General features: G+C 46.3%; 1 protein-coding gene across 1 annotated transcript in view; it reads right to left on the bottom strand.

Moving 5' to 3' along the window:
• Positions 1 to 3,322: 3,322 nt before the first annotated feature.
• The window catches only part of IGSF1 (immunoglobulin superfamily member 1), a 510,284-nt gene continuing 501,533 nt past the window's right edge, over positions 3,323 to 12,073 (bottom strand). Inside the window, exons 11-22 of the mRNA XM_059386219.1 lie at positions 11,821 to 11,941; positions 9,865 to 9,935; positions 9,737 to 9,769; positions 9,061 to 9,351; positions 8,483 to 8,761; positions 7,587 to 7,874; positions 6,408 to 6,695; positions 5,391 to 5,678; positions 4,910 to 5,197; positions 4,517 to 4,795; positions 4,007 to 4,130; positions 3,323 to 3,852 (exon numbers count right to left, since the gene is read on the bottom strand). Coding sequence (XP_059242202.1) covers positions 3,717 to 3,852; positions 4,007 to 4,130; positions 4,517 to 4,795; positions 4,910 to 5,197; positions 5,391 to 5,678; positions 6,408 to 6,695; positions 7,587 to 7,874; positions 8,483 to 8,761; positions 9,061 to 9,351; positions 9,737 to 9,769; positions 9,865 to 9,935; positions 11,821 to 11,941 — 2,486 coding nt within the window. The 3' untranslated portion in view covers positions 3,323 to 3,716. The remainder of the gene's footprint in view (positions 3,853 to 4,006; positions 4,131 to 4,516; positions 4,796 to 4,909; positions 5,198 to 5,390; positions 5,679 to 6,407; positions 6,696 to 7,586; positions 7,875 to 8,482; positions 8,762 to 9,060; positions 9,352 to 9,736; positions 9,770 to 9,864; positions 9,936 to 11,820; positions 11,942 to 12,073) is intronic.

The raw sequence follows: 12,073 nt of genomic DNA, 5'->3' as shown, positions 1-12,073 counted from the left end.
GCAGAAGACCAAATAGTCCTTTGGAAATGTGAGTCTAATCATGTCACTGTGGTGACTTCCTATTTTACTCATGGTGTAAGTCAAAATCCTTACAAAGACCTATCAAGGTCTTGCTTGGCCTGGTTCCCACAACCTCTCTGACTTCATCTCCTTCTCTCCCTCTTACTTAATCAGCTCCAGCTACTAGAGTCTAGTCACAGTTCCTCCAACTAGCCAGGCATTCTCCTATCTCAGGGCTGTTGCATTTGCTGCTCTCCCTGACACGAACACGCTTTACTTAGATATTTGCATGCCTTTCTCTGCATGCCCTTCAAACCGTAGGTCAAATTTACCTTCTTGGTGAGGTACTCTCAGCTACCCTTTTATTTTTTTATTTGATTTATTTGTCAGAGAGAGAGAAGACAGAGCACATGCAGGGGGAGCAGCAGGCGGAGGGAGAAACAGACTTCTCACTGAGCAAGGAGGCCAGCCTGGACTCAATGCCAACACCCTGGGATTGTGCTGAGCCACGCAGGTGCCCCTCAGCTACCCTTTTTAAATTGCAGCAGTTTCCCCACCAGACACACACTTATGTATCTCCTTTCTCTGCTTTATTTTTCATCACATCATTTAATCACTGTTAAATATTCTATAGCATATTCTTCTATACAGTAATGGATATATAAAATATGTAAAAGAGTTGCTGTCATTGAACCTGGCAGGAATTGTGTGGACATGAACTCTACCCCCTCTGAAGCCTGGGTAACGGAGTTAACGACATAGAGATACATTTGCAAAAGAATGTTGGCCAAACCCTGGAAGCACCATTACTGAGATATTCTGAACTCAGGGAGGACAACCCATAACTGTGGGCATTGAAAGACTTTTGTGTGTAAGAAGTAGACTCCATCTGGGTTGTGACTTGAGGCAGAACTAGAGACAGTGAATACAAAGGGAATGTACACAGACAGATGTGGAATCAATCAAACAATTTGAAATTCTCAGCTTGTGTCATGAAGTGGTGGGTTCCTCATCCCTGGAGGTGTACAGAAAGAGACTATTAGCTCTGCTGTGAAGGAGACTGTGCACTGGGTTGGGGGTTGGACCACACCACCTTGACAATCTTTGTAGCTGTGAGATGCTTCGGCCAAAGTTATGTGAGCTCACGGATCAGGGGTAATTTGTATTTGCTGTTTAAACATGGGGAGAGGATCTTTGGCCTCTGTTCCTGGCATCCCTGAGACAAATTCTGTTCCTAAAGGTTCATTCCACCCTAACAGAGATTCCATTTCCCAGAAATTATTTGATGCTAGGCTGATGATTAGAGGCCAGCCAGGGGTAAAGGGACTGATTCCCATGGCAACCAGGTTGAAAAAAAGTGCCATGTGGAGCATTGTCAGCAACAAGCTAAGGTTGCATTATAAATAGATATTTAATTCATTGAGATAGTTTGTGACGACTTCTGCATTATAAATAGATATTTAATTCATTGAGATAGCTCTGACAGCAAGTAGGAAAGTTAGCTCCCAAAGTCGCTCTTTGTCTTTAAGTATTTCACAGTTAATTGACAACTGTTTTTTCCTTTCTAAAACATGTAGAACTTGGTTCTCTAAGTGAAAGAATGGTATATGTGAGCGTTTTTAGAAAACCAACTAACAGTCCAGTGTCACAATATTTCTCACTATTTGTTTCTCATTGAAAGGTTTATCAAAATTTTATCTGATTTCATGAGCACCAGTATTTAAATCTTTTTGACATAAAAGACCCCAGATTCAATGTCTGGATTTCACAAGAGTCTTTTTTCTGTCATTTTTGCCTCATCTTCTTCCTGCTCTTCTAACTCAGAGGCTTCTCTAGATTTTAGACCTTGGCCCTCTGCTCTTTTCTTCCCCTTTCTCTTTCCTTTGGTTAACAGCTATGGTAATGACTTGTTAACTTGTACAAACCTGCCATTAGCCTTGATAATACACTTTGGAACACCTGATGACTGGAAAACAAAATCAGACCTGAGCAAAGGACTTCTATCCTAAAACCAAGGACCAAGAACAAGCCTCTCGTTAGTGTTCAAAATGTACAGCTTGATCAAGGGTTAGGGATTAACAGTTTGAAGGCAGAGAGTAGTGCTCAGCAGAAAGCAACAATTACATTTTGCTAAATTCAAGTGTAAAAACACTTTTGAAATGCAATTTTTAGAAACACCATAAGAAATTAGTATAAGCCACTAACAGAATCTCATCAGATGGAAATCAGAGTGAAACTTTGTACTTTTACATTCCAAAGAGCTTAATACAAATTAGTCTATAGTATTCAGTGTTTCATTCTGTAAGGATTAAGGGAAATGAGATGCATTTTTTCCCCATTAAGTTGCTGGGTAAATAAGCTCCTTAATGTAAAATTTTATTTTACAATAAAATTTTATTGTAAACTGGGATTAAAAAAAAAACTCACTGTGTGCAGCACCCCTGTGCATTGCTCTACTGAACTGTGTTATCTTAGAATTAAACAGTGTTAGGAGGTAAGGAACTTTAAGGGTTAGGTTTGAGGAATCATGACCTCCTCTAGGACCTGTAGGTCAAGAACAGGTTTGAGGAACTAGGTAAACCCCCTTCCCTAATCCAATCCCCCTGATGTGTACTGAACTCCCACCCATAGAGCAAATGATATGTTGATCCAGGGAAGAAGATCAGGGGTTCAGAATGCAAGCTGGTATCCATCTGGAGTCCTGGGAGCATGTACCCCCCCACCCTTCCTGCTCCAAACAAACCACTTCAACCAACTCACTTGCTTACTCACTCTCTGAGATCCCACTACCAGAGGCCCATTCTTTCAGAAAAATAAAAGTCTCTTCAGGGAATGGCAAAATATTCAGCTTTTATTAATCATTGACACTTAAGTGTGAATTAACGTACACTCCATGATTGTTAGGTAAGGGCCACAAAGCACACTTCATCAATTTCAAAGTTCTGCAGAGGGGCTAATCCTAATGTTTGAAAGCAGGCATATTATGGACCTAGAATTAACACAGTGAAAAGGATATTCTTTCTTTTTATTTTACTTTATTTATTTTATTTTATTTAAATTCAATTAGCCAACGTATAGTACATCATTAGTTTTTGGTGTAGTGTTCAATGATACACTTTCAATGTTTGCCCTCCTTGGGCTAAACTTGGAGGGAATATTGCTGTCCATCCATCCATCCATCCATCCATCCATCCATCCATCCATCCATCTGTGAGATTGAAGGACAAAAGGACATTCTCCTCACTGAACCGTGTCTCAAACCAAATTGGGAAGTACTCTTTTGGAGCCTCCCCTCCTCCCCCACCCCATCCTTAAACTCCTTCCTTTGTGCTAGCAGCCCATGCTCTCTTATTCTGCCATGGAGGTCAGCTCCAATATAACATCTCCAAGCTATAAGTGAACAACACACCCATGGAAAAACCACTTATAGTTTTTGCAGTTAAATAGTGAATACTTTTTAATTCAGAACACATTTTTAACAGAATTTCATGCACCAGTAAATCAGTACAGTGAGGAGTTATAGGGGTGGGGAATCTCTCTTCAGGAAACATCTCATCCTGGTAGAGCTCTCAACTCCCAGAATCCACTTGACCCAGCTCAGATGATTAGTGGCCAAAGAGCAGTAGATGGGGTTGACTCCCAGTATAACCAGTTGGATTTGCAGGTCTCTGAGGATAAAAGAGAGGAGAGGAAAGCTCTTGTAAAGGAGGAGACTATTATATTGGGACTGGCAGTTCCACTGAGGTTCCCTGAGAGCCGGATGAGGGAGAGCTGGTGCTGGTGCCTGGTTCTCCTTCTTGATTACACTCTTCCAGGGCTATGGTCTGGTCTCTTCCATCTGTCTCTGAGTCCCTGTGTGGAGAAAAAGACATAACTAAGGGAGGATCCAAAATCATCAATCTGAAAACAGGTTGTGTTATGGGGCTCAGATATTTGAGGAGCATTCAGATCATTGTTTTTCCACCAGCCCTGGGTTTATAGAAGGAGGCTGACATGAGGCATTTACCTGGTTCGGAGTCGAGGCCACTTCTTCCACTCTATGGCTAGCACCACCCCCAAAGCTACAACTACCACCACAATCAGACTACTTCGGACAATGTTCCCCACAGTGCACTCCTGAGCAGCAGGGCCTGTGATGACAAAAGGGCAGAAACCAAGGCCATGGAGATTAGCACATATACGTTCCCCTGATCTCTTGTTGCCCCCTCATCTGGCCTTCTCCAGGCTTCCCTTGGAGCCACGTTGAGAATGCAGAGGGGTTGATTAGAGCACATGCTTATGCTGAGGCAGACACTGCCCTCCTTTTGGGGGTGGAAGAGGCCTTGAAAGTAGAGGCCTGCTTGTATCTCTGGGTGGATCTGAGGTCTACCGCCTCACCATCCTTAGAAGAAAGATGACCACACTTGAAGTATCAGACTCCAAATCCTCCCTCTTCCATCTTTGATGGTCACCATCCAGACTATCACTGGGATCCCAGGAGGGTCATGCCAGGGCCATGGCAGGACTATCCTCTCACCTGCAGCCCCCACCAGCTCCAGGGCATCGCTAGGCTCTGACCAGATATCAGGGTAGGCCTGGAGGCGGTAGCTGCAGCTGTAGTTGCCAATGCCTTTTCCTTCTGTGTTGCTGATGACGAAGTCCCCATCCTCTGAGAACTGCTGAGGTGCTTCTTCTCCATCATGTTCTAGGACAAATTCAACACCGGGCAGGGGTCCTCGACACTGAAGGGTGATGTCCTTCCCCAATTTGAAGATGGTGCTGGGCCAGGCTGACAGCAAAGGCTTAGGGGGTTTATCTGAAACCAATCAGGACAACCAACCAGAGTTAAAAAGTGGTTTTGAACCTTCTTAGGGATAATTACTTCAAAATTACAAAATCTAGATTATTACTGAGGTCTCCAGGACCTTACCAGTCACCCAGATCTCCAGGAAGTCACTGCGATTAGAGGCCGCAAAGGGAGCAGAGTCCAAATAATAAACACAGCTATAGACCCCAGAATCGTCACCTCTCACAGCTGGCATCCAGAAGTCAGCCCTGTACCCATTTGGGCTCCGTTGCTCCAAAGGATCTTGAATGCCCTCCTTCAGCAGGACAAATGTTGAATCTGGCAGTTCCCCTTGGCATCGAAAAGTCATATTTTCTCCAGGGGCCACAATGGGTCCGGGCTGGGCTAAGAGGCTGGGTTTAGGGAGCAAACCTAGAAGAAATTAACTTCTGGTCAGAGAGAAGAGGCCACTTTCCAGTGTGCCACTCCCAGAGTCTGTTCAATAAATAGGAGACACTATTGCTTGCCTCTCCTTGACCTCTTTGAAAACTATTTCCGTGAGCCCTCTTGCAATCCATTCTCTTCTCTATGCTCTCATGCCTGCTCTAGAGCACCATCGCCTTACCTGTGACTATGAGTTCCAAAGTGTTGCTAGGCTGTATCTTGATAGAGCTGGTCCAGTCAGGGTGGTAGCAGCAGCTGTAACGCCCTGTGTTAGCACCAGATATATTGGTGATGGGAAATGCCCCATCATTACTGGTGGATCCCCAGAGCTGTACTGAAGGGGTTTCTCTTTCTTTTTGTAGAATGTACCCTACTCCATGGACTGGCCCCTGGCACCAGAGAGTAACATTCTGCCCCACAGGAACCACAGAACTGGGTTCAGCAAACAACAATGGCTTGGGAAATGTGTCTAAAAAAAGACCAAAGATGTAGTGAGTAAAGTTACTTACCACTCGCTGCATTAACACTTCATCTTTCTCCTTCTGGATACAATAGTTCCCCCCTCCATGGTCTGGCCTAGCCTTCTACACTTCCTAACCCCTACTCCAGGTGTCTCTGTCCCCGTCTCATAACTTGTCTGTTCTCTTTTTCCCCATATCATTAGTTAGTTTATTATTTTTTTCTTTCTTTTTTTTTTTTAAAGATTTTATTTATTAATTTGACAGAGAGAGATCACAGTAGGAGAGAGGAAGGGAAGAGATCACAGAGAGAGGAAGGGAAGCAGGCCCCCTGCTGAGCAGAGAGCCCGATGTGGGACTCGATCCCAGGACCCTGAGATCATGACCTGAGCTGAAGGCAGCGGATTAACCCACTGAGCCACCCAGGTGCCCATATTATTTTTTCTTTCTTAAATTTTTACTTAAATTCTAGTTAGTTAAATATAGTATAATACTGGCTTCAGGAGAATTTACAATTCATCACTTACATGTAACACCCAGTGTTCATCACAAGAGGTGTCCTCCTAAATACCCATCACCCATTTAGCCCACCCTCAATCCACCTCCCTCCATCAACCCTCAATTTGTTCTCTGTCCTTTAGAGTCTCTTATGGTTTGCTTCCCTCTCTTTTTTTTTTTTATTTTTCCCTTCCCGTATGTTTATCAGTTTTATTTCTCAAATACATCTTGTCTGTTCTTACCAGTCACCCAGATCATAATAGGCTTGCTGAGATATGATCCCCTATTTGACATGGTTGTCTCGTAGTAGACACAACTGTAGTTCCCAGAGTCCTCTGTTCCAACAGCATGGAGCAGAAAGTCAGCTGAGTTCCCAGAAGTGCTCTGGAACTGTAAGGGAACACGGGTTCCCTCCTGCAAGAGGGCAAACCTCATGCCTTGGAAAGCCCCTTGGCAGCGCAGGGTCACATTCTTCCCAGGAAGCACCACAGGACCTGGCTGTGCCAGAAGAGTGGGTTTGGGGTAGAATTCTGAAATTCAAGAGATCACAACATGAGAGAAGCCTGCCCTCCACTTTCTGCAGATTACTTTTTTAGCATTATTGTAACAAACAGTATGTGTATATTTTGCAACTTTAAAAATACCGAAAAAAAACCTAAAGAAATACAATTTTACCACTCATAGATAACCATTCTTTATACATGTCTCTATATCTCTTTTTCATTTTTTTCTCTATGTGACCATGTCATTGTAGCTGTAACTATTTACATAATTAGGATCCCAATGTATGCACGGTTGTGTAGTTTAATATTTTTCACTTAACTTTATGTAGTAAACATTTTCCTATGACGTTAATCAGCCTTTGAAAACTATCATTTGTAATGGCTGCATAATATGCAGCTGTCATTTCAAGGTCTTTGCCCTTTCTCTGAGGGCCATCCAGCCCGCCAATCTCGGACAACCCAGTTAAAGAAAAAGTGAACATTGAGCCTAAAGCTTAAGGCCAAGCCACCAAAAGATTTCAGATATAGGGCAAGTGAGCTTGGCATTGGGGATTGGACACCCCCATATGCCTCACTTCTTTCCTTAGAAGTGAATTACTTGTCTCTCCCCTTCCTTTGTCCCTTCCCTCTGTATTAGTAATAATAGAATCTGCTGCCTTTCGTGGACTCTTTCCCATGTGCCAGGCATTTTCCTAAGCATTTTCTTGGTGGATTTTATTTTTATTTATTTGTTTGTTTGTTTGTTTGAGTAGGCTCCATACCCAATGTGTGGCTTAAACTCATGACCCTGTGCTCACAGAGTCCTGTGGTCTAACCTGCTGACTTTTAGAAGGAGCACCTTTCCTCTCCCACTGACAGCCCTTCCACCCACTGTCCCAGGGTCAATCCTGTCTCCATCTGCGTTTCCCCACTCCTGACCTGTCACCACGAGCTCCACAGGGTCACTGGGCTCAGACCAGATAGCGAAGTCATAATAGCGGCAGCTGTAATTCCCTCCGTCACCAGTGCCCACAGAAATGATCAGAAAGTGAGCTTCACTGGCCCCTGGACTTGCCCAAGACTTGTCACTGGATGCTATTTCACTTCCATCTTTGTAAAGAATAAAGCTCATGTGCTGCTGGGGAGTGGAGCAATTGAAAGTCACTCGGGCACCAGGAGTGACCACAGGGCTGGCCCATGTCTTGAAGAAGGGCTTGGGGTACATTTCTAGAAGGCAAAAAACAAAAACATGACACGAAACTGAATTAATAAAAAAGATAGCTAATATAGCAAATATTGGTTCCTGGAAGCTGCTTTGTTTTCTACATTACATTCAGAAGTAGGTGCATTTAAAAATCAAGGCAAATCCACTTTGTAGATGGACTTTTCCCAGGGACTCCTGCCCCCACACCCCTCACCTCCTCCAGCCGAATCCTCCCTGTCATCAGGGCAGGCAATAGAGGCTGGTTAAAACAGTGAACTGTCATGAGGGTTCTGCTGGTCCCCTGAGGCTCAGTTTGCCCATTTGGGCAAGAAAGGGAAATGATACTTGCTTTGCCTCCCTGGAATATTTGGCCTATATCTAAATGAGATAATTGATATGAAAATAATTAGAAAAATTAAATCACCCTCCACAAACCCCAGCTATTAATAACGATTATGGCTATTAATATCGTGCAGCCAGAGGCCCTGGCACTCCCAGCGCCACGCCTGCCTGGCTCTAAGATTGGACACAGGCTCCTAGGACCAGCAGCAAAGTTTGCTGTGGGGAGAGGAGTATCTGACCCAGAGCTTTGCTTTCCCCCCACCCCCTCACGCACCCTTTTCAGCTCTACCTTTTATGACAAGCTCTAGGGGCTCACTGGGCTCAGACCACTTGAAGGGGCGCTTTTCAGTGTGGGTACGGCAGCTATAATTGCCTTGGTCTTTATCCTCCATTCTTTGGATTGTAAAGAAGGCTTCTCTCCCAACGGCACCAAGTTGCTGGACAGGTTCCTGCACTCCCTCCTTATACAGAACAAACTCCATGCCTGCCAGCCATCCTTTGCACCGGATTTGCAGTTTCTGGCCCCGGACTGGGGGGGAAGCAGACATGACAGGTTTGGGGAGGATGTCTGGAAAACAAAATGGGGTGGAAAAGGAGGCAGAAGTTTGGAGGTGCCTAGAGGAGACACTTGGAGTCACTTGGTCAGGAAAAAAGAAATCCATCCTGGCCTGGCCTTTGGCTCAACCTATTAGTCCCCCTCTCACTCTCTTCCCCACCCCCCGCCCCCACTTCAGGGCCGCTTCTCTCCTACTTGCAGCACAAGTCCGGTGGGCTCCAGGTTGCTGTGCATTCCCCCACCCTTAGGAACACTTTTGAAGTCACAGGGCACTGAGGGGCACCCCGAGAGGAACCTCTGCCCTTTCTTACCTGTCCCCACCAGCTCAAGTGCCTCACTGGGCTCCGACACAGCCATCTCCTCCCACGAATGACAGTGGTAACTCCCAGTGTGGCTCTGGCTCAGGGCGCCAAGGGGGAAGGCAGCCCGGACCTGTTCTGAGGCCGGGCGAGTTGCAATCCACCCGGTCCCGTCCTTCAGCAACACAAACTCCTTAGTTGAGCCAGAAGGGCTTCTGCACCAGAGGGTTAAGTTCTTCCATGGGGCAAAAGGGAAGTTGGTCTCTGCCCAAAGCTCAGGCTTAGGGGTTGGCATGATTATTTCTAGAAACAGCAGAGTTAATGAAGCCATCATCCCTCCTCCCTCCCCTCCCCCCTTCTTTGCCCTTGAACCCCCTAGCCAGATAGATCACAGTGCCCACCTCCCCTTTCAACACAAACCCAAACTCTTTCCTTCCTTCTATAGGTGCTGGGGAAAGGGGAAGCTGATGTCTCCGCTGAGCCTCAGAAAAGTGCAGAAGCTTGGGGGAAATTTTGCAGGCAGAAAAGCAGAGTTGGAGGCTGAATTTTGCCAGCAGCTTTAGCAAGTGCCCCTTCCTGGCTGTCCGTCCCTCCCAACCAGTCACTCCCTGGCCACTGACACTGACACTCTGTAGTTATTTCGGATCTCCAGGAAGGAATGTCCCAGTCTGGAGCAGGAAAAACTCACCAGTCTCTTCTGTCAATACCCCATTGCAAAGTCCTGCAAAAGAAACTGCTGCCAGGGCTCTGCCCCCTCCCCCACGGGACTTCACCCGGCCTTCTGCCCAGGCCCCTTCCCCACCCCCTTGTACTCACCACAGCAGAGAAGGGCTGTGACTATGAAGAGCATGGTGACCCCTTGAGCTGTTCCCAGCAACCAGGCTCCTCTAGTGAGACCAGAAAAGAGATGAGAGGAGCTGCTGGGGTTAGGGGGAGGGCGGAGAGAAGGGGGCGGCAATTTATGTCATTGGCTTACTCACCACCCAATAGGGATTGGATTTGGGCAGGATAATGGGATCTAATCTTTTCTGACATCGATGACTTTTCCTTTTGAGGGCCTCACCACCTACAAACCTCTTGCTCTTTCATGACCCACGTGCCCCCCGCCCCCTTCCCCCTCCTCAGCCTATATCAGATGTCAGCTCCCCATGGCCCCTGATTAGGCTGTTGCTGGAATTGAGTTGTCAGATGTGAAAATGCTTTTGTAACTCCAGCTCTCAGAACCTCTGGAGCTCAGAGTGATCGGCAGCTCTGGGTGGTGGGTGTGGGGGTGGAGGAAAAAAATCTTGGGTGTTTCTCCGTCATCAAGTTTAAGTTTGGAAGCAGTTTTTATTACGGCAGTATTGGTCCTCAGACCGACCTGCCTCACCTGCCTTTGTTATGGAAGGGTTGCCTAGGCAGCCGCAGTGAATTACCCGAAGATTGTCAGTGCTGAGCTAAGCTTGTCAGAGAGTGGGATCTCTCTACCCCCACCCAGATTATGACTAGCAATGTGCAGCAGCTTTGGATTATGGGTCCTGTAGAATTAGATGATATTAAGCCAAAATCCATTTGGCAATTTGTACTTAGAAAACACTGACCCTCCTTCCCAGTCAGGAAAACATGCTTTTCGAGCTGCTTTCTCTGAAATCTGTTTCCTAAGCTCATTCTTTGATGCAATGGTCCTGAGCTGAGGTGGGGCACTTGAAGGTACATTTGTTTTCTGACCTCTGGCTTGGAGGTTACCCCAAGGTGCAGAATTCAGGATCGAGTCTGAGGACAACTAAGCCTGGCCCCCCACTGAGACTTTTTGAAAATGCAAAGGGTGGTGGGTTTTGCAGAAGATTTAGGGGACTCCCTTCTAATTACCCAAGCCTTCTGTCCCTCAAATCCTGGTGGGAAACACAAACACACACCGGGACAATCACCATCCATTGCATATTGAATAGTTCCAGACACAAAAAGGTCCATGATCATGGTGAGGGGGCTACAGCCAGGTGCAGAAGTTTGGGGGGTAGTAAGTAAGGCCTTCAGGGACTGAGGTCCCCACCCAACCTAGTAGCTGTCATTTCCCTTCCTTTTGTCAGGCAGAATCGCCTGAGCACAGGCCATGGGGATCAAGGAGGGAGGAGGGTGGCCCAGAGGACACCAAAGGATCAAAGGAAATGGCAGGATGACCTGTTTGGTTCACCATTTTGTAGTTCAGAGAAAGTAGTTTGATTCCCTGGACCAATCTACTGCCTCATCAGATGCCCATCCACGTTAGGATTATATTCTCAGGATGCTCTGCACAGATGGTGGGAGGCCTGAGTGGCAGAGAGACTGGTTTCTGTGGAGATTAGGATGGACCATGATGCTCTCTAGCCCTTGAAAGCTAGGGGTAAGGGTGAAAAGTTGGGATGGAAGTTAGATAATACCCAGGGAGACAGTTTGGCTTTTTACAAGAGAGGAAGTTCAGACTAAGTTCATTTGGGAGACAGGGTGATTCGGGAGGGAGACTGGGACACTCTCCTGGGTGAGGGTAGAGGGACAGGGAATCAGTGAATGAAGTTCTGATTGCCTTTCCCTCTAAAAATAATGCTTCTCTATCTTCTGGCTTGGGTGCTGACTTCTCTGTGAGGTGAAAGAGGAACAGCTGGGATGAGAAAGTCTTGTTTCTTAAGCCCAGAAGGTGGGGGATACAAAGAGTACGACCCTGTGGCTTATCTCAACTGGGGTATGACTCATTCTGAGTCTCTGGGGAGCCTGGACTCAGCTAGACTGAAGAACGGGGGGCTAGGACAAGACAGTTACCTGATTCTGAGTCTCCGACACTTCCACCTTATCCACAGCACTACCAACAGCAAGGCAACAAGCTGTATGATTAGGGACAACCTGATAGCTTCATTCAGAACACAATTCCATGTGAGAAAGCCTGTGGCCAGAAAAGACCAGGAGCAGGTGTCTCGATAGGGAAAAGGGGAGGTGAACACATTTGGGATTGGGGTGAGGAGGAGGGAGGAGGAGCTGGTTACTGAAGGCGAAGGAAAGATGAGACAGTGTGGCT

Source organism: Mustela nigripes, chromosome X (genome assembly GCF_022355385.1).
Source record: "Mustela nigripes isolate SB6536 chromosome X, MUSNIG.SB6536, whole genome shotgun sequence".
Taxonomy (NCBI): domain Eukaryota; kingdom Metazoa; phylum Chordata; class Mammalia; order Carnivora; family Mustelidae; genus Mustela; species Mustela nigripes.
Note: the sequence above shows the minus strand (reverse complement) of the source record. Positions and strands in the feature narration are given on the sequence as shown.